This window comes from Colius striatus, chromosome 9 (genome assembly GCF_028858725.1).
Source record: "Colius striatus isolate bColStr4 chromosome 9, bColStr4.1.hap1, whole genome shotgun sequence".
Classification (NCBI taxonomy): Eukaryota; Metazoa; Chordata; class Aves; order Coliiformes; family Coliidae; genus Colius; species Colius striatus.
Genome location: NC_084767.1, coordinates 20,239,817 through 20,266,487, shown reverse-complemented (window position 1 = coordinate 20,266,487; position 26,671 = coordinate 20,239,817). Strand labels below are relative to the sequence as shown.

The 26,671-nt window shown below is 40.5% G+C and overlaps 1 protein-coding gene across 4 annotated transcripts; it reads right to left on the bottom strand.

The window, feature by feature from the left end:
• On the bottom strand, positions 1-25,959 carry RBM27 (RNA binding motif protein 27). Of its 4 annotated transcripts, XM_062002034.1 has the most exons (21): positions 25,670-25,959; positions 22,189-22,307; positions 21,199-21,323; positions 18,794-18,900; positions 18,029-18,222; positions 16,922-17,179; positions 16,133-16,366; positions 15,131-15,265; positions 12,955-13,104; positions 10,937-11,084; positions 10,504-10,657; positions 9,090-9,353; positions 8,844-8,972; positions 7,918-8,040; positions 7,375-7,449; positions 7,100-7,264; positions 6,579-6,683; positions 6,265-6,456; positions 4,373-4,459; positions 3,795-3,905; positions 1-3,210 (listed from the first exon to the last, which is right to left on the bottom strand). In XM_062002034.1, exons 1-21 carry the CDS (start codon positions 25,726-25,728, stop codon positions 3,124-3,126), a joined length of 3,021 nt encoding a protein of 1,006 aa, XP_061858018.1. In that variant the 5' UTR covers positions 25,729-25,959; the 3' UTR covers positions 1-3,123. The 4 variants fall into 4 exon arrangements, with proteins under 4 accessions (XP_061858018.1, XP_061858020.1, XP_061858021.1 ...); XM_062002036.1 differs by lacking the exon at positions 15,131-15,265 and having other exon boundaries at positions 25,670-25,958; XM_062002037.1 differs by lacking the exon at positions 12,955-13,104 and having other exon boundaries at positions 25,670-25,955.
• Between the last annotated feature and the right edge of the window lie 712 nt (positions 25,960-26,671).

The window sequence follows — 26,671 nt, the reverse complement described above, 5'->3', positions numbered from 1 at the left end:
TTGTAATTTTTTTTGAATGGTTCTGGTGCCCAATTTATTTAAGTTAGAATTTTCTTTGTCTTTTCTAAATCTTGAACCATTCCATAGTGTATCTTTATTGCAAAAAAGTCAACATGCATCTTAGAAATTCAGATTGTAATCAATAAAACAAACAGTACAGATATGAATTTAAATGTATAAACAGTTAGAAATTCAACAATATCTCCTATTATACTATTACACAAGTTCACAATTTGTAAAAACTATAGTACAAGTTTACACCAAGAGGAAATTTATTCCTTTTCACATGATTTTGTTAAAGAGTGTTGTGTCCACAATAAGCAGGCAACTGTTCTCAGGTTGACTTTCTCAGCTTTGAGTTGCTTTTGTTCTTTTTGTTTAGATAAAGTCGACAAGGAAGGAGAGATGATTCTTCCTAACAGTTACTTTCTTTTCCGATGACATACTCTCTGCGTTCATACCCCAAGTTCAGACTGGTTACACCTCATTACACTGTCTTGTGTGCACAAGCTCCTCTCTGGGCCGTACACTTTGCCTAAGGTACTCTCTGAAAGCACAGGTGAATTTTACAATAGCGTTGCCATAAAAATAAAGCTGTATTGTCATGTTTCCTATTAAACAAAAAGGTCTGAAATCAACTCCCTCCCCCTCCTCAAGCAGCTTAATATGGCCTGGTCCACCCCAAACCATAGGGAGGGTCATAAGCTTTGTCAGGCACCCAGAGGCAAGGAGGGCTGGCCGGCCCCTCATCTGCAGCCCCACCACATGCCTTCCCTATGCTGGCCAGGCTCAGGGGCACAAGCCCTGGCTCTGCCTCGGCCTTCAGACACCCTGGGGATGCCGCTTAGGGATTTACGTGAGCCTGCCAATGAGCACTGTAAAGGAGGGAAAAAAAAAAGAAATCCTAAGAAGCTTTAAAAACCAAAGTTACCAGGCGAAGCTACCACATTCACGTCCCTTTTCTCTCTCCTGGCCAGAGCATCTGGTGTGGCCGGGCCAGGGCAAGTACCCTTGAACACAGCGAGCCACACCGGTGTCAATTCAGAGCCAAAACCATATGAAAAGGAATCCCAGTCTACATCTGTCAGAGGCTACTGCAATGTTTCTTACAGCTTCAGTCACTCACTGTAGTTTTCATTTTCCAAATACAAAAATACAACGATTCTTATTGAAATCTATACGCTGGTAGTTTTAGTACACAAAAAAGCAAAGTATTTACAAAATTATACAGTTTAAGAAAAAACTCTGTACACAAAAATATATAAATCCTCTTGTTCCCTCTATAATTTTTTAAACTGCCAGGACTCAAACATGTTTCTTGCAATGGATTTTTCAAAATATACACTGACTGAGCCACAGACATTAAAAAAAAACCCATTGAAGATGATGGGAGAAAAGCAAGACATTCTTCTAGGTGTGGAGGACTGCCTTCCCCTCGTTTCTTCACGTCTCTAATGGAGCTTCAGTTGTCAGGAAAGTCCTAATTCTATAAAGAGGTGATGTTTCAAGGCGAAGAGACAGAATACTGAAAGGCATATTCCCTTCAACTGACATGGAAACAGAAAATTACACTGTTTTGACTTTTGCTACATCAACCCAGCAAAAGGATAAAGAAATGAGGGGACTGTTAACCCCAAGGAGTGCTCAACTACCTGCCACTAGCCAAGTTCAGAGCCATTGTCCTTTAAAGGTTTTAATGTACACTTTTCTTTGTTTGGGAACTTGCTGGGAAATACACTGGTACACTGATTACTCAAAAGCAGAGAGCACTTTTGCACCAACCTTCTGTTTATTTTGTATAGAAACGTGCATCAGATGTTCTGAAAGTGTAGGGACAAACGGACAGCCAGGGAAGCTGCCTACTGGAGATGATGTTGACGACCCCCTAGAGCTGCGTCGCAGTTAGGCTGCGCGGCTCCAGCACCTGAACCTGTGTCCTCACCTCTGTTGTCACACACGCCACACGGGGATGGTGTGTTTTGAAAATGGTACAATAGTAAGGCAACTGAGAATGTAATGGTGTTAATCTTGAACATGCCTGACCAAAACTACACTGGGGGATAGATCACTCGCCTTCCAAAGCCACCTCTGAGCACTTCTCTGTGATCACTTGCAGCACAGGCCTGACGCTGGCTATCGCGCAGACACTGCTGTTCTGTTGGCTACAGAGCATTCTGCTCCAAACACCTCCTGTATCCAGTTTGAACAGAAACAAGCAGTTGGTAAAGTTGGTAACTGGGAGAGGAGGAAGAGTTTCTACTCGCAGGTGACAGATGAGTTGTATTTTTTTTCTGAGGAAGTATGGAACTCATTACATCTGTGCTTGTAAATACCAAACTGCAGCAAACAAAGTCTATCTTAAACTTGAACCTTACACTGAAACTACAGAAGAAAACCAACAGCAAGTGAAAACTCACTCAAATATGTGTTGTTGCTGACGTTGTCTGTGAAGCAGAATTTCAAGAGTGAACTGGAGAATACTGTAATAATACCCTGTTAAATTGCTTCTTCCGTCTCCACTCACAAAAAGCAGAAGAACACAGAAACTGTGTGGCTTTCAAACATATTGAAATAAATGACTTATGAATCATAGCCACAAGTAATTCCTACAATAAGTGACTCCATATGAAATAAAATGCTACCTTTTTTCAATTAGCGAATGAGGCAATTTTTTCTTTCATAACATTTAATGAAAGTTTGCATCTTTCCCCTAACCCCATAATATTGCTAAATAAAACCTGTTATATCTTTTCAATTATAAACTAACAAATCAATCACATTATAAAAAACCCAAAACAAGGTAATACAGGCGACACAAAAAGAGGACGAGAAAATACTAGGGTTTTTTTTCCTCTCTCTCTTTTTACCCTTCTTAAATAGAAAAAAAAAAGTAAGTCACCACCTTGGTGAGCTTGATAATTATGTAAAAAGTTACTGGGCCTTTGGCTAGCTCACTATCACAGCTCTAGATCCGAAATGTTTCTATAACTTAGCTCACTTTAAATCTTGTGGTTTGAAAAGAAAGTAAAGCTTTTTTTTTGGCTCATCAACCTCCTTAAATAAATGTTTAAAAGATGCAGCTTGAACTATATTCTTAAAATTATACATTTCCAACATCAATTTTCATCTTCTCCAAGAACGCGATTCATCCTCATCTTCGTCATCGTCATCATCATCTTCGTGCAAAAATAAATCCGAGGTTTCAGTCTCCTAGATGAAGAAAAAAAGTGCTTTTAAAGAAAGAAGTTCCATGCTGTATCATAGGAAACACATCATGCAATAGGGCATGAGTTGTACTGTTTACTGTACGTCTCACTGGAACACACACAGCTACATTCAACAAGTTTTATGAAAGAACAGCAGCCTCACACATCAAGAAAGGAAAAGAAAAGTAAAATTCCAAGGAAGTAGGAATAAACAACTACCCACCCTCCTCTGTTAAACACCTTTAAAATCTCAAGGTGTTCCTAAGTACCAGAGAGAATACATGTAACCTACCCCACGGAGAGGCATTAGTACTGTGAAGCAGAAAGATCAGCAGCCTGCATGTAGAGAATGGGAGCTTTACTTCCATAGCTGACAAATTAACATCCCATCCAGAAGTGGATTAATCTTTTTTCCTTTTCTCTTCTTTAAAATGTGAGAAACAATCTGACTATTAAACCAGTTAAGTTTCTGGTTTGCAAACGCATCTTTTATGAAGTTCCTTCAGTAAACAGAAAACTGTATCCTAAAAGAGCTGTTAGCTACTAGATTCCTCAAGGAATGGTTAAGTTAATAACGTATTTTCATACCTCTTCCTTAGACTCTTCTTCCTCGATTTCTGTAGACACAGAAGGTACCTTAGGTTTGTACCACGATATCTGTAGCCTTCGGTCTTTGAACCGGGATCCTTGGTTAGCAGCCTAGATTGTATTTCAAATGAAAAGATCATCAAAAAGAGGACTAAGTAAAGAATTTTTAAGATAGCCAACAACAAGCCAGACACAGTGAACACTGTGCAGATGCACATTGTAAGACCTCAAACATGAAAGCCATGATCGTCCACTTCAGTCTTCTGAGAGTAACTTCACTCACAAGGTAACTTGCTAAATAATGCTCATCTACCTGCAGTCTGCTAACAGAGCTCTGAATTGATAGTAGCATTGAACCTCTATCAGCAACAGGCTCTGCTACTATCAAGGCAAGCAAGAGGTATTTCCTACGTCAGTGACACTAATTGCAGGAGAACCAAACATACAGACTATCTGGCTCAAACTAGCTGGATCAAAGCCTGATAAATGAAAAAATACTAAAGGCAGACACAGGAAGTTAAAACTTATTGAAGTTCTTTTGGAACTGGGAAAAAAAAAAAAATCTTTATTCTACTCACATTCTCAGCTTCTGAGCGAGATTTAAAAGTCAGAACAACACTTAGTGGGGAATCCTCTTCTTGAAGGTCTTCAATATCACCAAATTTCTATGAGAGAAAGACTGATTAGGAAGAGTAGCAATATTTTCCTCCAAAACCACGGTCATCACTTGCTACAATTGCAGTGGACTGAAGTGCCACTGAAATCTTACTTTTTGGACAGAAAAACGAGAGCCAGACAAATCTCAGCAATATTGCAGCTTCTGTCTCTGTGTTTTTGGGCAAAAGCTCAGATTTAGTGTTATTCTAATCAGTGGAGCTTAATTTTGCAGGAGGAAAAGAAAGGAGTTAATTTATAGCTCAGAAGGGAATTTTTAAAGTTCATTTTTCCGCTTATTCTCTTCTGCCCTTCATGGCTGTGCTGCTTTGGACATGTTAAGCAAGTCTTCTAGATGTCATTAATTTGCAAAAAGAGAGACTTTAGTAACAGGAATCACACTTTGCTGTAGAGCTCCTGAATAAGTCCTGCAAATATACTACAGGAAGGAGGAAAATAATATAATCTAGTATGGTTAGATTAACAAGAAGTTTTCTTCTTTAGCATTTTTAGACAGCACGATGGTGAAAACTGGAATCACCACAGCAATGGGAGTTCAGTATTAAAAAAACCTCCAAATCCCAAACAATCAAAAAAAAGATTTATGCGTGGAGTACCAGCAGCAAAAGAGACAATTGTAGCCAACTTCAGATTTAACATAAACAGCAGAAGGAAAGTAGTTTAAAAGCCAGTAAGATAACAGCTTGAGTAACAGCACTAGTTCCAAAAACCCCACAACTTTTATTGATTTTAGCAGCCAGTGTGGCTGCTTAAGGATGGTCAAAACCTCCAAAAATGTGTAGTCTCTCAGAAATAGACAGGTCTAAGAGTTGTTACACTATAAATTGAGGGAATTTTTTTTAATGAAATCACACATTTTTCACTGAATTTAGGCAAAGCAGCAGTAGTGGCCTTTAACCTCTTGATGAGCAATGAGGCCAAGCAAAGGACAACACTTCTCCAAAAGGCAAAGCTTTCCCCACCGTAGAAAGAACCGTCAGGTTCTTTGTTCTCACTCAAGCCAGAAACAAACAAGTTTTCAGACTACCAGGACTCTCGAGAGCTCTGTTGCTTTCTGTACCCAGCTGGGTACAGGGTTCTACATCCAACTAACTTGATCAAGCTTAGATTTCATGAAGTATTACATGATCTCTCAGACTTTTACTAGCTTTGCACGTGAAAATATTCAGTTCTGGAAAAAGTAACTGAGGGAAATGAGTTTTTCCTTTGTTATGTTACCTTAGTTATGGTGCTAACACAACTATTAACTTAGCTTGCAAACTAGCAAGCTACTTGCTCTACAATGAGTTTCGAAACAAATTTAACTATTTCAAAACCGATATCCTGTTCAGCAAAACAGTGGTTTGTTTCCTGAACTAGAGAGAAATGAGCAAAATGGCATGAAAAAAAATTTTTGTTAACAGAGAGAGGCTTATACTATTTTTCAGTCTTCTAATGCCTGTTTTAAACAACCTTAATGCAGATTTAATAGGAGTAAGCTATTAAGCTCTGTCCATTAAAAGAGCAGGTTGGGCAGCTATTGTAAAGCAGCTATGAAAGACATGACATTTACATCCTTGCTAACACTTGAAAGTGTTTGCTTGTTCAAGAGGAAGTCTTTGATTTGTTTGCACTAAAAAAAACTCCAAACCTTGCACCTTCAAGAATTTGGTAAATAAACAAAGCCCTTAACACTCCTCTCTTTGCACATAAGCACATAACCACAGTATTTGTTACCTATTTAATCTCAGATTTACCGTTTGGTCACAATTCTCCTCTTCAAGTTTTTCTTTTTCTGATGTGATCTCATACTTACAGAGAAGTGCTGTAACAATTCATCTTTCTCCTCTTCGATGAAGCCTCCAACTGTTAGTGCTTTGGGACGATGATCCACCACCATATGATTCAACATGCCCCTTCCTCTCCCACCACGACCCCGTCCTCGTCCTCTTCCTTGGGCTGGCACCGTCTTCCCTCGACCAGCAGGCAAAATGCCTAAACGGGCAGCCTGTTCAAATACGGCAAATCATGTACAAAGCCATTCTCAGTCTGAAGATATTCAAAATATTTATACACCATAAATAAATTGGCACAGACAACTAAATCCAATACAAATCCAGACAAACGCACCTCTACTTGTAACTGATTTAGCTTTTTTCGCAATTCAGTCGTGTCTTCTCCAGAAGAGAGTCTCTTGTGGAAGTCCAGCTCTGCATCTAAAAGTTCCTTTTGTGCCTTAAACAAAAAGGTGAAGAAAGAGAAAACGGAAAGGAAAAGCAGAACTGTAATGTGTGCTTGTATGTCTTCTTTCACTTCTTCATCAATAATTTATGTACATGATATAGATGGATCAGTACACAATATCCTTGCTTTTATAGAAATTCAGCTTGTTTTCATTGCCTTCATGTCCGTCCCCCTACTCATTTTTTGAAGAGCCCAGAATTCTCTGCTTCAGAACTGGAACAAGCTTGAATGAGCTATGTGCAAAACTAGGTCATCAGAGTTCCTTAAAACCACAGTTTGTTGGTGGTTATCACTCACCCTCAAAATACTGCTTGGAAGCGTTTTGATCTAATGTTGCTGCCTTTTTAGGACACAATATTGGAAATAGTTACAAAAACAGGTGGGCAAGTGTCTTGTGCAATAAATACCTCTGTCTTGGACTTTAATTTTGATGGTGTAGAGGTTGTAGATGAAGTTTTTAATTCATCCTTTAACTGAGATATTTTTCCTCCTAGTTCTTTTAAGGTCTTCATTATTTCTGCTCTCTCTTCTGGCTTCATGGCCTTATTTTTCTCCAGCTTGGATATCAACATCTATGTATTAATGAAAGAGCGGGAATGTAAAATTCCAGGAAAATCAACACTGAAGAGACAGCTATCTACACAATCAGAATGTTATTTACTAGAAGACATTCCAGACTTACCTTCTGACATTCAATTTGTTTTTCTAACATCTCCTGCTTCTTTTTCCTCATGTCCTGTTGGAGTTTCATTGCCTCCTACATGAGAGAAAAAAAAAAAAACCGACAAACCAGTAAAAAGCAGTAGAGCCAATATATAAACATTTTCTTCTTCAAGCTGTAGAAGTGAAGGCCATAATGAAAACTACTGGTCTGCAGAACATACAAGTATGAAATGTATCAGACACGATGAAAGAAACCCAAAACAATAAGAAGTTGCTAAGTTTCTGCTATTCTACCAAATTTTTGCTCCCTTTCAGATATCTCTTAAGAAACACCTTATGTTGTCAGTTGTTTCATACTTGCAGAAACTAAAAGTCAAGAAAAATGCCTCACGAAAACCCAGAAAACCCACACACAACCACATGTGTCAAGTGAAACACTCCAAAAGGAATACACTCATGATTAGCCCCAATGTGCATTTACAGTATAGTCTAGTAACCACAGCAAAAACCTTTCTTTATAAAGATCAGCATACTGCCACTCAGCCAATGAACAGTAAAGTACCTGTTTTTTTTTCAGGGCCTCTTGCATATCGTGAGGTTTAGACCCTGCACCAGGCTTCATGGATGTCTTTAAGTTTGAAGAACTATAAACCATTTTTGAGTGGCTTGTAGACGTAGGAAATGTCTGAAATAGTAAAAACACACACATACAAATAGGCTCAAATGAATGTGATATACCATCAATGAATTGTAGAGTTTATTCCGTGAAACATGAAACTTTGAAAAAGACCACAGGAATTAAACACAGGCATAAAGGCATCAGTCTAACAGACAACTTGCTTGTAAGGAACTGGCTTGTTAAAAAGGATTTCTGCAAAAGATACTTTATTTTCTTCTTCATCCAAAATTCCCTCTCTATCTCTGGTATCTACTAGGAAGACCACTGAAGCTGAACTTCTGCATTATATTCAGCTTTGCGGTCACAGTCTAACATCTCACTTCCTGATCAAACAGGAAAGCAAAAGTCACCTGTATGCTTGCTTTCTTAAAAGGAAGACGTTTCTGTGGCCATGAACATATGCTGCACTATGATATTGGTGTGAATTAAACTGCAATAGTTTGAACTCTATGCATACGTATTCTTTAAGCTTCTAGCACTACTGACAAAGCACAGCACAACCTGAAAAACCACTGAGAAAGCAATTAGGTTTGCCAACAAAAAGATGACATGACATATATGCTGTAATTTACTATGAAGCACAGCCAAAAATACTTTATGCTACATAAAATACTGATCCTTCATCCCTAATTTATATAAACAAAAGTAGGAAAGTAGGAAGGAGTGACTGATCACGGTTGCATGGAATGCAAGTGCAAACAAAGAACCACCTAAGAATGATTTGCAAGTTCTGATTGCTAGTTCCTTCTCAGCTAACAGGCCAAACCTTTAGCCAGAAGTCTGAGGATGGTCAGCCATCACAAACATACCTGCGAGTCCTCCACAACAGTCCCAGACTGGCTTAAGTCAGGCTGGCTCCCACTTGCTGCTCCAAGGCGGCGTTTCACAGGGACTTTATTCAGGACATAGGCACCAGATGCCAGTGGTTTATTCATCACCTGTGTATCAACAGATATGAAAAAGTGAAGGACTATACACTCGGCTTTTCGGAAGCAGTAGTCTAGGAAGGAAGATAATCTTCATTGATCGATCATTAGCTTAGAACAGCACAGTACCTTCGAGAGATTGCTATGCATTGTTACAGCTGGAGCTGCGGTCAGGGCCTGCTGCTGAAGGTGAAGTTGGTGATGAAGAGACTGTGTGGGTGTCTGCTGCTGTTGCTGCTGCAGCAATGGGGGCTGCTGCTCACTTTCTCTGTGCCACAGTACCCTTATAAACCGATTGTTCAGAACTGCCTCTGTGCTGGAAATCGCCTTCCTAGCCTCGTCGTTAGTTAAGTACTGAATCAGAGCAGCTTCAGGATCATTCTGGAAAGCAACCTACATCAAAAGTTCATTAGAATGCATTATTTCTCAAGGAAGAAAACATCTCAACAAGTAGCAAACCAATCTACAATCTGCAATAATAAGTGGCATATCCAACAATATTAACAGCTCAGAATACAGGTAAAACACTCTATGTGATTAAAGTCAAGTACTTTTTGGGCAAATATTACATATTACCGTAGCAAAGCCTACATACAGTAAAATATAAGACGACTCCTCCACGAAAGAGCATCATATATTTAGAATATTATGAACTACCACTGGGATATGACTGAAGAGACCCTAGTGCTGACTCAAAAGATCTTTATTCCGACCTCCTGAAAGACGACTGCTGTCTGAGCATGTACAGTGCAGAGGCTCATCACACTCTCAAAGCATTATCTACGTCTTGAATAAGACTATTTTTCCTTATAAATTAATCACAGGAGTAAAAACTTATCTTAGACTTCCTAGTGTAATGATTGAGATAGCACATTTTAAATGCATTATTTCCTTACTGAGGTGCAGAAAGCATCTTTTCATATCTTTTGGGCTAAGATAAAAAATTTTCAACTTAAGAAACACATAAACTTCCAGGTATCTGTCTTTTACTTCCATCTCAGAGGACTTAAGAGACAACTGTTTTGCCTAGAAAAATAAATGGAAATGAAATGCTATTTTAACCATGTAGCTACCTGTGTTTTGCTTATATAGTGCTTTTCCCCTTCTTACAGTGCAAAGGAACACCTCTGAACTGGAGCCAAAGTGGTAATAAACTGATGCATATAAAGACTCTCCTGTAGCACCTTTGTCAAAATCCTGACTATGAAATACTGCAGGACTATCACACAAGACAAAAATTGTTAGAAGATGTCTTCGAAAAACTATGCACAAGTTGCTTGAAAATCTGCATTGGTTTATTTGCAGGTTACACCTGCAAGCCTTTCAAATTTAATAAAGCCTCACAAAGGCAGAAGCCAACATACTTTCATAGCATTAAGATAATGCAATGGAGCAAACCAAGGAAAGACTTCTTTGAATGCTATTACCTACTCTCCCAGTTAGCCTCCCTTAAGATTTCTCAAGGAACACAGTTCAGCTGCAGTACTCAAGAAGATTTGTGGGAAAATAAAAAAGCTGCATACAGGCATAAAAGGGTTTTTACCTGAATGTTTACAATAGTTCCAAATTTGCTGAAGTGCTCATTGAGCTGTGTAATATTGTTCAATTCTGGTGGAATTTTTCGAACTTCTAATTTTGTATTAGTGTACTGATTCTTTTTCAGAAATCCTGTCTTGTTCTGGTTGTTATTTGCTTGCCTAGAGAAAATGAGAACAAGAGAGTGACTTAGATAGGCATTCATATATTTGAGTAAGACAGCAAATGTTGACGCACATTTAACTCTTATGTTTCTTGTAGTATACACTCTAGATATAAAGTTCCTCCCACCAACAAATATTTAGTCTCCATATCACGTGGACACAGATTTTCTGACCTAATCAGCTCAAATCACAGGGACTGACAAATGAGTACATTCACAGCATGGACAGCAAGAAAGTGCATTCTAGTTAGTCAGCTGCAGTTGTGTTAATTCTTACTTTCCCAGCCATGGCTTCTTCAATGGTGGACATTCCATGGTGCTTGGAGACCTTTTCCTGCTGTCTGGTTCAAGGACAACTCTAGTTACATTGCTGCTATTATTTGTAATGGGAATGGGAGGTTCAGTCTGGATGATGATATTGGCAGCTGGAGGAAAGGAAAAAGGCCCATGTTATTCACCACACATCAACAGAGACATTGGAAAAGCTTTCACTTAAACAGCAAAACAGGGTTGAGTTTACAGACATAAAAGCTTTAAAAAAAATCTGATCAACTTGATAATGAAGTTATTTCAGAGATCACTTGCTAGCTCAACAAAGCAAATTGAAGAAAACAAACATTTAGCCCAGCCAACAGGGATGAGATTTTGACCTTTAAGGTTATCATTAGTTTGAAGAAGCGAAACTAAAACTCCATCTTTCAGGTACTGAAAAGTCAGATTCTACAGAAGCAGCAAAAAAAGGGGGAAAAAAAGAGTAAAAAAAAAACCCAAAGGAAAAAAAGAAAGGAGGAAAAGAAACAAGGCTAGATTCCCAGCCTTCAGGTTAGATGTGGCATGGGCTCAATAAACAACCAACTTTACTTGTATTAACCCTTGACATTGAAAAAGCAACAAAGAAGCCCTTCCTCCCACTGTCATCCTTTTATCACTCCTCCATCCAGTTTTCAGCAACTAACTGTTACTTAATCACAACTATGGTATGAAATGATACTCTTGGAGACATTAGATTTACAGCTTGAGGCAGCTTCTACAAACACAAAGCTAAAGTGCTAGATCACAATCTGCCAAGAATCTATATACAACTTTAAGATTATACTATTGCTGTTAGTCTCCTGTGTATGCCAAATATTCATCTCCTAAAAAGAAGTCTGAGTTTTAAGTCACATTTCTATGGCTTTTAAATATATGCCAGAGCTCTGCTGATGACACTGGTGAGAACAAAGACTGGGGATATTTTTGGGCATAGTTTTAACCTTAATGTGGAGGATGATTTTAGAGTAACCTTTCACATGTGTAACAAAGACAGAAAAACAAGTGGTTTGAAGCACCACCACCAAAAATCCATGCCTTGCAACTGGAATGGGTTCTTAGAGAGAATCTGATGACCAGCAAATAAAGCCTCAACCCTGCCTTTATGATGTTCATTAAGATGAAACAGCAACAGCAATTACTGTAATAATAATTAACCATGTTCTTGATGAGTCACTGTAAAGTAATACTGGAAAAAATATCTACTGAATAAGAAACACTGAAGTGCAATAGTAAATACTGAAATTTAACATCTTTTAGGATCAGAGCAGGGAAAGCAGGAGGCAAAAAGAAAGTTACACTAATTGAACAAAAATCTCTTTAAAGAGATTTGACTTGTTCTCTCCCCTAAGGTAGTTTGTACATGTCACCACTAACAGGCTACATTCACATCCATCCAATTAAGGACTCAGAATTACTTAAATGCAGACTGGGATTTCCACAGACTAGGAGAATTAGAATGCTACCTGCAATGCACATTTTAGAGAGAACATCTAGTTGACAGAGTCAGATCATCAAATACACAAACATGCCACAAAATTTCCCCTCTTCACTACCAGCACAACAGCCAAGGCAAGTGGGGTAGATCATCACTGCTATGATCCAGGTCCTACACATGGCCTTGGCAGATCAAAAGTAGTCTTCAAACTGTACTGCTTAAAGCCATATTCTTGTACTATTTTTCTTTCTTGAAGCACCCAGCACCTAAAAAGTGCCTTCACAGGCTAAAGAGGAACAAAATCCCAACCAATGAACCAACAAAAAACCCCTTGTAACTTTCCCAAGTGGTCATTTTTAATAAAAACCACTGCTTTGACTTTTAATATGGTCATATTAGCATTTAAAAAAAGGTAGAGATGTCTGAATATTGCTCTGAAATATGAGATCAGTGAGAGAAACTATTGCTTTCAGCCTGAAAAGGGGGAAAATAAGTGTTGACGGTCTTGGACAGAAATAGCAACAGCAATGACTAGAAACCCTTCCTACCTCTTGGATTTGTATCCATCTCCCCAGATGTTAGGCCAATTAGATTTGGACGCTGCGTTTGTGCTCTTGTAAAGAACTGTCGATACTGAGATCTACCAGCACTGGTAATACTAGGAGCTTCGGGGTTATAGCCATCTGGCTCATATGTATCTATAAAAAAAGGAGAGAAATGAAAGAATTTTCAAATGAGTTTAAGACTCAGGGTTAATTTTCCTTTAAGGAAATGCATGGGTGTCCCAAGAATCAGAAGTTATTTTGGATGAAGAGAAGAGGTTGTACAGCCAATGCATGTAACTATTTAAAGTCCTACAGCGAATACTATATCAAAGTCTATTTGGGCATCTTCTCTCTGTTTTTTTTTTTGATCTGATTATTACTGTTTGTCAAATGTGCATAGGTCACAATAATTGAGTATTGCCAATGAGCTGCCTGAAAAAGGAATGAGGTGTCTGTACGACAACTTTCACAACGTCTGACAGTCTTTCAAGGGGAGCAATGAAAGAGACTTAGTTTGAGCATTTATTCTGTAGGGCATAAGATGCAAAGAGATTTTCAGTCTTTGCTGTCCAATAGTCTAGTTTACTTCAGAAATGGATTTTTGGAGAAGAATATACTCAACAATCCCAAATCAAAGAAAGCTGAGAAATCAGGTAATTTGGCCAATATGCACCTATTAAATTATCTTAGTTTAACTTTAAGAGTGAGATCAGCCGCCTAGCTCCAGTAAAGTACTAATGATTATTTTAATTAAAAGGGGTAACCATGAAACACAAGACAGAATTCACTCATGCTGTTCCTCCAGCCCAAGGTCCAAATCAAGGATGATGCATTTTTCCAACCATAAAAAAGGAAAAGCTATATGCGAACTACAACGAAAGATATGAAAAGCCTCCACAGACCTAGAGTACATCCTTGAACAGAAATCAGTGTCTAGACAACGGGACTTGACAGACTTGAAGCACTCTAAATTTCAACTCCTTATTCTACAGCCATGATGAAGATTCTACAATATAAAACAGATGCCCCAGATGCTTTACAGTTTGGTTTCAGACTGTGCTTGGAACTTTCATCAGCCTTGCATGAGCTGAACAAGTTCCTTCTCCATGATTTGGCATATGATTGATTGCAAGAGGGCAACCAGGAGTTGTTATTGTTACAGTCCAAGGACAGGACAGAAGAATTTCCACAGATGTTCTGGAGAACAGAATTATGTAGTGCAACTGAAGTCACTGATGTCCTATAAGCTAAGACAGACAGAGTCACCCATTACAAGGAATTCTGAAGTGGAAAGAATCAGATGGAAACATCTAAATGCCTGAACAGCACTTGGAGATAATTGAAGAGACTATCTAATAAGATATTTGAGTGACTGAAGTTCTGAAACGCATTGGAGTCAGAAAGGAAATGACACGGATTGTGAAGGAGAGACCTCTTTTTACAGAAATATTTTGAATTCTATTCAAAGCCTGCAGATGGGAATATTATAAAACGCCAAGATTTAATCATCTTTGCTCACATAAAATGTGGAAGTGCCATTACTCCTTTCATTACCCAAGAAATATAAGCTTTGTTGCATTTAAATTGAGCAATCTAGGACTCTAGTTATTTTGCTATTTGCCCTCATAATAACTCATTTATTTAGAAATTTGAGCTCTGATAAGGAAGACTGACATGTCCATTAAAAGCCATGCATTGTTCTTTTATGTTAGAAAACTAGAAATAAGTTGATTCTAGAAAACAAAGAAAGTATGAATGTATCTAAAGGACTGTAGACACTACTGTGATACTCAGTTGAGAAAAAAGTGTCTTATCTTTAGCAGCCAAAACCAGATGGGAAAATAGAGGAAGTTAAACAGTGATTATAGGTGTGTGGATCCATTTTTTGCTTACTAACATTGTACTAAACAGCTTGAAGAAGAAGGGATCCCTTTGTTATGCAATCATCTTATTTCTTTGAGTGCAGGAAACCCAAATGAATCTCCCCACAATGCTCTTTCCTCAGTGACAGAACACTACTGCTATAACAGCAGATGATGGACTGACCACAAGGAAAGCCATCAGACTTCTTTTTAGCTTTGTATGTACTGGAGGAAGACAGAGGTAGTAATTTCTGATCACACATCAACAGAGGAAACTTTACGTCTCAAGTAGATTTGTAAAAAAGGTATTTGCTTACGTTCCGATACTGTATAAAGTAGGTTCTGGGGTAAAGGAGGAGGTAGCCTTGCTCCTACAGGTGCAAGACTGGGAACTGCACTTGTCCCAGGCTGGTCACGATTATTTATCAAACTTGACTGCGTTAAAGGTGGTCCTACAATGACACCATAGAATAGATCACTAAGACTTACAACTTCACAGATAAAACATGCAAACAATTCAATGCAATTTGTTTTTGCCTTGCTTTGAGCAAGGTCAACATTGTAAATATTTACAGCCTCACTACAGTGAAAGTAAATTGAGAAGCCCTGTGCAGGTAATTTACTCTCATTCCAACATCTTTTCTCTTTCTGAGAAAGGACAAAGCTTTAAAAATGAAAAAGGAAAAAGTGTCTTTCCCTCCCCAGAGGTTTGTTACCATTAAGAGTTTTCATTAACTAAAGCAGCTCCTCCCTCAGCTCTGCAAGCTCTTGACAATCAAGGCTTGCTCAGATCAAGAGATCATACTAAAGCAACATTTAGATTACAGTTCAAAACCAAGAACTAAAGTCATTGACAGATTGGGAATTTCTCTGGCTATTTTTACTTAATTTGCATCATATACAATGCATACACCCCACTTACTATATGCCAAAAAAACCCCACTCACAGCCTACTGAGACACAACTGCAATCAGAGAACACTGGCTGATATAGGAGGTTAAACCACAACATTTTTGCATTAGGAAAAAAAAAAAATCTAGTAATCTATTTGTCAGTGATCAACCCAAACACCATTAGGGTTATGAGATCGTCCGAAAGATACCCCCTGTCACTTCCCTGTCCAATTTAACTAATTCAATTTGGAGCACTAAGAGCATCATATTTTACAAGGTGATTTTTCAGAATTATTTTGGCAATATTTTGAATAGCACATGGCTAGCAAAGACTTGAATTCATTACTTTGAATACACATAGGTCTTCCAGAAAGAGCAGTCACTTTAACGTGGTGACAAAGAAACACAGAACAATATTTGACTTACTTGGTACGGGAAGCACAACAGGAGGTGGTGCCTGCGGATGAGCTTGTGGAAGTGGCAACCTCATGTTACGAGCTGGACCTGGTAGAGGGGGCAGAAGCATACCAGGAGGAGGAGGGAGTCCCGGAGGTGGTGGAGGAAAAGGAATCATACTTGGCAAGGAAACTTCATCTACTACTAAAGGATCATTTCCATGATCAAACTGGCAAAGATCACCAAGCACACAAAATCCTCGCTCTGCAAAACAAGGCATTTAATTACCTTTTCAGAAAAAAGGCCTTATTAGTCGTCAGTGATGTATAGCTTATCAGTTTTTGCTGGAATTTCTTACTAAAGAAAACATGCAATTTCTGATCCAACATTACATTGTCAGATGAGGTTTCAAAATAATTCAAATTAGAATAACCCTCCATAAAAACACACCACCAGACATCCATACACCATAAAAGCTGTGGGTGAAAAAGGTCAGAAGAACACCTGTTTTATATTAAACACACATATTGCAATCTTTATCAGAACTGCCAGTGGATGAAATATTTGCCAAGCGTACACAGAATGGTGAGCAACCTCCATACGCTCTTATCCAGTGACTGCTGGATTATAAGTGAACTGATTCCAGCACAAGTAGTTATTCCCCCAGTACAATATAGGCCACATATGCATCCACTACCTACAAGCTACACTCCACATGCATTTTGACTTGCTGCCTATGTTTAACAAATACCTGAAAAAAACAAAAATCACAGATTAATTGGAACAAGATATGAAACTAAAAACTAAGAAGCAGTTTACCGTCATAATCTTGACATCTTCTTTTAGGAGGAGGGTTTCTGCCAAATGAACTGGGATTGCTGTGATTGTTATAGTAATTTGACCAGCTCTCTGTTGTGTTTTCAAGATGGTGCGCAGGTGCAACTACAGTAACAGCACTGGGAATAGACTGTGCAGAGGAATACTGTTCACTAGATTTACTGGGAGACGCGGACACCGGGTTATAGGAGCCTTCAACATCATTTCTTTCACTCTTGAATTTTGATCTCTCTCGGTGGTCTGTTTTTAAAAAAAAAAAATTGTGTAAAGCTGTCATGCTTTGTTCTGGGTACCAGAGGCTTGAGAAAGATACACAAAAGAATAAACATTTCCTTAAATATTCCGTATTCTGTGTGTTAAATTGTTCTTGAAGGAGCTTAGTCTTACCAATGGAGTAAGAACTAAATATGATGCAAACAGGACTTTAATTTCAGAAATCTGTTTTCTCTGAAAAATGCACATTAATTCCTCTATTCCTTATGCCATTCTGGATCATGATTTTCTCTTTTGAAGTAGAAAGAGATGGAGGAAAAAGCTGAAACAACAAACCTACACCCTGACCTTAACTAATGTGGTCTCAACATGCATTGAAAGCTGTTGCAATCTGTGCCTCTTATTTTTTCAACAGACCTGAATTAGCCCTAAAAGAAGAATGGACCACTTGGAAGCTATCTTTGGTTACAAAGAAAACTTCTCTAAAAAATACACAGTAACAAAGTGAAAAAAGGCATAAAACTAGCTAGATCTGTGGGGAAAAAAAATAAAAACCACCAAAAAAACAGAAAGAAAAAAGCAAGGAAAAAAATCAACAGCTTTGTTGACACACACAGTATGAAAATATCAGCTCCCGATATCCACTGGTATACACCTGTGGGTAAATTAAGAGGCCAGCAAAGAAGAAAACAATCCCCTTAATTGTTCTACTTTGACAAACAGCATCTCAATTAATAATTTCAGGAATACAAAGCTCTCAAAATTTGCTCTAGCTACTCAAGGACAACTAGAGCCTGCTAGACTATACAGTATGTAGGCATCACCACATATCACTGCCATTAGATGTTCTCCCAAAGCAACACCTCGACTACTCACCAGCACTTCTGCTTGTGTCACGGTCTTTGCTTCTACCCCTACTGCGGCTACGACTTCGACTTAATCCTCTGCTTTTACTACGACTTTTACTCCTGCCACGTCGCCAGCTAGACTTCTCTCTGTACAAGTCACTCCTGTCATAGTATCTGTCATAGTCCCTCCATTTTCCATCATCTCTTTTTTTCTCTCTGGTTCTAGAAAAGACACATGTAGACCAAGTTTATAAACAGAGAAACCAAATTAAAAAACAAGTTTGCAACAAGCTAAGATACTGTTCATCCTTCCCATCCAATTTGGACAGCAAAACATTTGAGTTGGAATTTCCCAAATTACATAGAAAAGTACAGAATCTCAAAGATTAATCACTAATTGCTAGAAACCAGCAAGGGAAGGACTAAGAATTGGGAAGGTGAAAAAATTGGAGCAACTGAAACAGAATACGTTTTAAATGTGACATTAACACCACGTGAACCACCCTCCATTACCTCAAGACCCGCCCCCAACAATACTTTTCATTTATGTGACAAAGCAAAGAATGGAATCGATGACATTCATAGATACTGCCTTTTTTTATGAAACAATATATTTCAAGAGACCAACTTCTAGGGAAGGATTCTCATGCACATTATCAGCATAGAGGTAATACATTGCAGATAGAGACAAACAAGGAGGAAATCACAGTTTTAAAGAAAAATCTCTAACTCCACAGTTAAAGACTACCAGCAAATACAGAAGAACATACCAAAATTTTAGTTCAAAACTAACCTCTGTTCACTGGAATCCGTACGGCTTCTCTGTGGACTAGAATACTTCTTTTTCCTGCTATCCCGCTCATCTTCAACTGACTCTTGAAAATTCTGCTTAACAGACAACTACCAAATAAGGATGAGTATCACTTTTTTGAAATGAAGAAAAAACTCTCCAAGATTCAGTTCAAGTTAATGGTGCGCAATCCTTTTAAAAACGGCATTTAAGTATTATTTGCATAGAATATTTAAGCACTGCAAGTAAGTAAGCACTAGAAGTTGTTGTGCTTTTTTGCTTCTCATCTTTCAGGGTTTTCTGCAGATCAGATGCCCCTAAATACAAATACTTTGATATTTTGCTTGTAAATAGGATTAACGAAAGCCAAGTTCTCTCTTCACTCTCTATCTCATTATGAGTAAGCAAATCTACAAATAAGGTATTTTCTGAATCTTGTCGATGGAATGCAGTTAAGGGGAATTACTTCTCCAAGTAGACGTGTCACCAGTTTACAGTTTGAAATAAGGGCTTTAAAGCAAAAAAACCCTATTCACATGGTTGCACTAGTCACATTCCTTGCTAGCCTCAACAAAAGCAGCTTTGGAAATCTGCTCACTGTACCTCTGCTACAAATCACTTTGAACCCATTTTGTACTTTTGCTGCCTTTGCTGCTATTTTACACAGCTTAGAAGTCACTCTAAATTTTGGTGGCAAAAGTTTACAGTAATCATTTTAAAAATATTTTTTTCCCCCCCAATTAAAACAAACCAAAAAGGAAGGCATTCTGCATCTTTGTTTAGTATTATCTAGGGAGAACTGGTAGAAATATTAAAGACTTGGCTTGACAAGGCTTTAAATAGCCTAACCTAAGGCCCTGCTTTCAACACAAGCTGTAGTCCACACTATCTGGTTGTCTGTTCCAACTCAGACTTAGCTATGCTTCTACGCTTGTTTTATTTTGTGTCCCCCATTTACAGGCATCACATAATACACTCAGCCATATGACAAATCATCAAGGTCTTACTGATGCTGGAATATCTAATGTTCTGATCCTGTAAAGTCATCCTAGATAACTTATTTTGCCTTACTCCTGCACCCTTCCCCAACTCCTCCCCCTCTCCCTCCATTGGAGCACTGGTTAAGTCAACTCAAGGTTGACTAAAACTTTTTATCAATTATGACAGTATTTAGAGAACTGACTGGAAAAGTTGCAAATTATGAACTTCCATTACTAAATCTAATTCCATGAATTGTCACAATTCTGGGTCTTGTCCTCAGCTAAAAAAAACCAGACATCAGAAAAGAGACAAAAAACCTAAAAAGCAATTGGAAATTAAATCAACTGATGAATGACATTCTGTCAAATAAGGACTTGCAATATATTACAGCATTGTTTTTGTTGACTGATAGATTTCTATCTGCAATTAATGTGTCACCTTCACATCCATTCACTTGTATTAACACTGAAGACAGAACACATAACTCTAGCAAGGTGTTTTCCTCATGTTGTTTTAGGTTGACAAGCAAAAGCACAAATCTGAATACTCATTTAGAGTACTTGTTTTTTGTTTAGCGTACAGTTGTTGCTCTCAATACTGCCTGACAGAAGCATCACTGCAGTGAGAGGAAAGAACTAGAATCTGATATATGCTCTCAAACTTTATTTGCATCTTTTCTATATTAATTAAAATACATATTTAGACTAAACTGTGATCAGAGAATGTTTACTTCTGTAGCAATTTTTCCCCAGCTCTCTCACAAAGCTGGGACACTACGTGGCCACAAACACAGAAAAGAGGTCTCTTCCCTTGGGAAATCATCAACTTATACAAAAAAACATTTCAGACAAGTGACAGCAGAGGATTGTAAAACACACAAAGAGACTTAGACAACTACAGAAATACTACATTGCTTTTCTCAGAAAGTTGATTGGTTTTAATTTTGTCAATAAAATTTAAAAACAAGATAAAAGAACAAACTGTTGGCAAATGAACGCTACTGCACTTGAAAAAGTGATTATCCCTCAACATAGAAGTCAACATATTTCACTGATTTTAAGTATTACAGAACACATTTAAAATAATTTCTATTTCTCAAAGAATACACAAAATTGGAAAAGGAAATGTTCTGGAATGTTTTTGCTTCTTCACTCTCTCTTAAACCTTTCCAAGTTATTATCAGCTTGTAGTGCCAGGGATGTCTGAGGAGGATTTCTGAATGCTATTAATCTTAATCCAAGCTAGACTCTACAAGGGGATTTTAAGAAGTTCTCATCTGAAGGGTCATCTCCCATTTTGCCTCACATGCATAGAGATGATAAAGACTATTAGTCAAAACACAGGGGATTTTTCCTTCGCATTTTGCCTCAGAACGTACAGGGCGGCTAATTGGAAAATCAGAGGCAAGCTTAAAAAAAAGAAGTTACCTCCTCCTTGACTTCTTCTTTCTCCTGACCTGCAGGCTTTGCTTCTACCTTCGTGGGTTCGAGAGAAGGAAGATAACTCTTTGTGTACAGACTGTCAAAAAGTTTATCCACAAAACCTGAAGTTTCTGAGGACACAGAACACAAGAAAACATACTTAAAGATTGGTTTAAGGGTATTGTTACATTTACCAGCAAAATGCCCCTCAAAAATCATTCATGTGAACTGCTCACAGCAGCCTCATCATCACCATCATCTTAAATTAATGAACACTAGTTCCACTTGAGGAGTTGGAATTATATTTGTGGAACTTTATTTGTTATTTAGACAAAGAAATTCATCAGGTATACTGAACACAGAAACACTTTTCCTTCAATCACATTTACAACTTGAAACATTTACTCTATCAGCTACAGTTAGCAGTCTCTTCATGGTGACTTTTAGGAGGGTAATTCATTCACAGAGGACTAATCATCAGATCACAAAAAAACGAAAAAAAAGTGGCAGAACTTCAAGTATTTAAAACCTTAAATTTGAACCAAATTTCTATGAGAAAGTCACCAGAAGCCTGGAAGATGAGATGAATACAGACCAGGACACATTCCTGTGTGACCTGATCTACGTGGACCTGCTCTAGCAGAGGGGTTGGACTAGATGATCTCCAAAGGTCCCTTCCAACCCCTACCATTCTGTGATTCTGTGTGTCAAAGAAATTTTAGGCAGCATGATTGATACCTGATGAAATTGCTAGCTCTCACTTTAGAGGATTCCTCCCACCTACCATGAACAAGACCAAGCTACACAACTTGTTTGGCTTTTTTTTTTTTTAAACCACAAGATCTAAACTTCTTCACACTCTGTAAGGAATATTTGATTCGTAGATAGCAAGTAGTATTTTGAAGGCAACAATGGTGTACCATGCCTCCTCTTCCCTCCCTTCCCACCAACGAAGTGAAAATCACCAAACAGGTCAAGTAGGGGAGAGCACATTACCTTTTTGAAGAAAGACATCCAACTGATCGGCACAGAAAGCTTTCAGCTCTTTCTCTGGCTTGTCTTTCTTGACTAACGCCACAACATAATTGGCTAAAGCTGAGGGGTCTGCATCACATCTGGTGAGAGAAAGAACCACTCTTGATCCTGCTCAAGTATGCAAAAATTCCCACGTGTGACAATCACTGTTACAGAAGAGCCACTGAAGAAAACCTGGCAACACGTGGTAGAGGCTTTGCCAACATCTGGCACCACCACAGGCACTGGGGTGACTGCACCAGCAAAGGGGAGTTTCAATTACAGCATAACATTTTAGTTACCTTATGACCAGCCCCCACCCTACCACACCTGACAGCGTTCCCACTCTTTTGCTCCTTCCTGAGATTCACTTAGGAAAAACTATCTTTCTTCTTTGCTACAGAAGGATCCAATTTTAGGGCAGCTGAGCAGGTGCCTTCATTTCCTCACTTTCTCTTCAGCACAGCAACCATCACCAGGTATGACTCTACAAGAACAGCAGAGCAAGCACCAGAAAAGTCACTGTGCAATTACTGTAATGTATTAAAGTGGTTTTAAAGTATTTGAATGTTATTACCATGAAAAGGTATTCAAAAAGATATTGCAAAAGCGCATTTTAAACATGCACACAGATATGTTCTGTACAGCATAAGTTATTGTGCCTGACATACAGGGGATTTCCGTCCTCAAAGACTATTTCCATGCCAACAAATTTTACACTAATCCTTTAACACTGGTAAAGTGCCTGAAGGGGTGCAATTATTAACACAGATTCACTATTCACTCTACATAAATCCTTAACCAGCTTCATGGTGGCTGAAGACAGCTAACTTTGTGCAGCAATACTCTGCCACTAATCTTTAAATTGGTTATTGTTTTATAATCCATTATTTGGCTACCAGATAAAAACTCAAAGTATGAACTCCATGAATAGTGCTGAATAATTAAGAGATATGCCCTTGTGGCCAAGAAGGCCAATGGCATTCTGGGATGCATCAAAAAAAGTGTGGCCAGCAGGTCAAGGGAAGTTCTTCTCCCCCTTTACTGTGCCTTGGTGAGGCCTCATCTGGAGTACTGTGTCCAGTTCTGGGCTCCTCAGCTCAAGAGGGACAGGGAACTTCTGGAGAGAGTCCACTGCAGGGCCACTAAGATGATCAGGGGACTGGAACATCTTCCTTATAAGGAAAGGCTGTGGGAACTGGGGCTGTTTAGTCTGGAGAAGAGGAGACTGAGGGGGGAAATCTCATTAAAATTCACAAATATCTAAATGGTGGGTGTCAGGAGGTTGAGGCAACACTTTTTTCTGTTGCATCTGGCGACAGGACAAGGGGTAATGGACAGAAGATAGAACACAAAAAAAATCCATTTAAACATAAAGGAAAGACTATTTTCACTGTTCAGGTGAGAGAGCCCTGGCACAGGCTGCCCAGGGAGTTTGTGAAGTCTTCTCTGGAGGTCTTCAAGACCCACCTGGATGTGTTCCTGTGTGACCTGATCTAAGTGGACCTGCTTAGCAGGGTGGTTGGACTAGATGATCTGTAAAGGTCCCTTCCAGTCCCTACCAATCTGTGATAGCTCCTCGTTTTGTCTTTCTCAAAAGAGGTAGATACAAGCTATCAGATCGTAGGGCAGAAATCTAAACCAATTTGATGATATAAAGATTTTTTTTTGTTAAGATTAACATTTAGAGAGAATACTGTATTTTCTAATAACATTAAACACGGAAACAGAAGGAAATAGTAACAAGTAAAAAAATAATAGAAAACAAGCAAAAAAACCCCAAAACAAAAAGCTACACAGATGACAACTGGTCAGAGAAAACAAAAACCCTCAATGAGCAGCAGATCAAGCAGCTTGTCTGCAAATCAGCTTGCTCGCTGTTTCCAACACAGGATGAAAGGCACAGTAAATGTGGCAATTAACAACAAAGAAACATCAAATTTACAGTTTTCCTGATTTTTATAACAGACACTCTCACAAAAAGAAATAAACTGCACGTACTGTATTCAGTGCTGTGCCCACATGCAACTGGTTATAACCCTTCAATTTAAGATAAAGGAAATGACCCATCACTCTATAACCATTCCCTTCTCTATGTATTAGTTTCTGATGAGCATCACATTATGTGTGACAGGAGCACACTTATAGCTGTACCCTTCTCCAAGTTTACTACTTTGTATTTGTACTCCTGAATCCTGGATTGCCAGGATCCACTAACAAATTCTATGATCCTCTGCCATGAAGGATTCAGCTACTGAAGGAAGGCTGGGCAGCAAGACAGGAGTTTTATTTGGACTGGCAGGGAAGGCATAGGAGCACGAATTATGCTCCAGTCTAAGCTGACTTACAAAAGGACTTGATCAAGTATCAGAGACCCACTATCTTAAAGAAAAAAGTAATGAAGAATTTTTCTGCTACTAATGACAACTTCTGAGTATTCTTGAGGATTACTTAAAATGTGAAGATGGAAAAAAATCTATAGAAATATGTTAACTACATTTTGTAAACGTACATCCTGCAACTTCATATGGGTCTTAGTTTTACTCTGTTGAACCTATAAGGCTAGTTACCCACGGGTTATCCTTAAGGTGGCCTTTGTTATAGGGGAAGCTCTGTGCCAGCCCACCACAGGTATGCCAAAAGTACTAAGCCAGTGTGCAAGGCACTGCACAGAAACATGGCAGTGATCGTTACCAACACAAAACAATCCTCTTCCATCACTCATAAAACCAGAAACCAACAACCCTCCGGCTCCACCACAAAGAGTTCACCCGCGCTCTCGTAGACGCTCCTGGCTGAGCTCGGCAGTTCCACCGACTCCTGTTACTTGGCTGACGCTTGTGTGTTAAGGGCTGGGCTGCAAGTCGATGTTGCGCGGTTTGGGGATCTAACTCTCGTGCCGCAACCAGTCAGTGCTGCGGAACAGCCCGGGGTAAGCCCTGATGAGGCGGCAGGCAGGCTCGGAGAGGTTCTCGTGGAGGCCAGAGCCCGATGGGCAGATTTTGGGACAAAAGGCCACGCTGGGCGCACTGGCCCTCGGTGAATCTCAAGCCTCGGCCTAAGCCCTTCAAACCGGAATCTCTCGTAAACCGAGTGTGTAAACCGAGCAACAGCCACCGAATTAGTCACCCCAGCGGCTTCGGGACGGGCCCTGTCACCTCCCGGGGCCCCAGAACATGGGGCTACTCTGGGTTCGGGCCGCCGTAATAGCGAGGCCAGGGCGGCCGGGCGCAGGGCCCGGCGGCCCGCGCCTCACCCGCAGCCCGGCCCCACACATAACCCCTTTCCGCGGGGAGCGGGTGCCCGCGGAAACCGTCGGCGGCTGCGGCCTCCGCGCTCGCTGCCGCGCCGCGGGTGCCGAGCCCCAGCGGGCAGACGCCTCCCCTCACGGCGGAGAAGAGCGCTGCCCGGCTGCCGCACCGCCGCCCGGGACGGCCCCGGCTCTGCTCCCGCCCGCACTCACATCGGCTCCAGCAACTTGGCCAGCCAAGACTTGAGAGCGTCCACGTTCTCTATGATCATGGTGGCGCCACTGCTCCGCCTGGCTCTGCTCTACATCGCCGCCGCCATCGCCCGGCCCGGCCCGCTCCCCGCAGCAGTGGCTCGCCCCGGCCTCTTTCCCCCGCCTAGGCCTAGTACAGGAACTAGCCGCCAGCACGCAACGCAAGCTGCTGGGCACAGCCGGGGCGGAACCAGACCTCTGCCCACCAATCACACGGCGGCACTCGCAAGCTGATAGCCAATAGCAGCCCCGAAGCGCTCGTCCCGAAGGTCAGCGGTGAACCAGCAAGTTCGGTCGAGCGAGCACATGAAGCAGGGTGCGACATCTTTGGGGGTGCTCTTAAAGGGGCAGCGCGCCTCGGCGTCCGGGCAGCACACTGCGATGGCGCCCACAGCCGCCCGGCGGGAGCCGCGCGGAGCGGGGCAGCTGCACCGGTTTCGTTTTTCCCTTTTTCGAGGGCTCCGCATGGGCAGCCCCGCCCGCGTGCGGCGCGGCGGGGACGCGGCCTGGTCTCTGCTATGGCTGCGGTAGGAGGTGGCGGCCCCGCTGCCAGCGCAGCTCGTGCGGGCCCGTCCGCAGTACCGGCGCGGCCCGCGAGGCCCCGCGGCGCCCAACGCACTCACGGGCCTCTTGCTCAAGAGCTGCGGCCACGCTTCCAAGCGAGCAGGCCGGTGGCCCTGCCCCTACTTGGCACCATCGCTGCCAGCTAGCCTAGGCAGCGGGGCGCTCTCTGCGCTGTTACAACGCAGCAGGCACGGCAGGGGAGCAGGCCTGCGGGACACAGACAGGTGCACTGTCTCGCTGCCAGGCCGCGCTGCCAACGCCTCACTGCTACAGGCCGCGGTGGCAGCCGGTGGCCTTCATGCTACAAAAGACCCGCGTCCGTAGCGCCCGCCCCTACTGGGCCGCCACCACTTCCCCCCGCCTGATGCCTTGGTACGGCCCGGCCCGGCCCGGCCCGGC

Excerpts from the sequence above, each read along its gene's own strand:
- RBM27 (XM_062002034.1), bottom strand. The coding sequence starts at position 25,728 with ATGATCATAGAGAACGTGGACGCTCTCAAGTCTTGGCTGGCCAAGTTG. Across the intron at positions 21,324-22,188 it reads GGATGTCTTTCTTCAAAAAG|AAACTTCAGGTTTTGTGGAT; the intron begins GTAATGTGCTCT and ends CTGTGTCCTCAG. Across the intron at positions 16,367-16,921 it reads AAGATGTCAAGATTATGACG|AGCGAGGATTTTGTGTGCTT; the intron begins GTAAACTGCTTC and ends CTTGTTTTGCAG.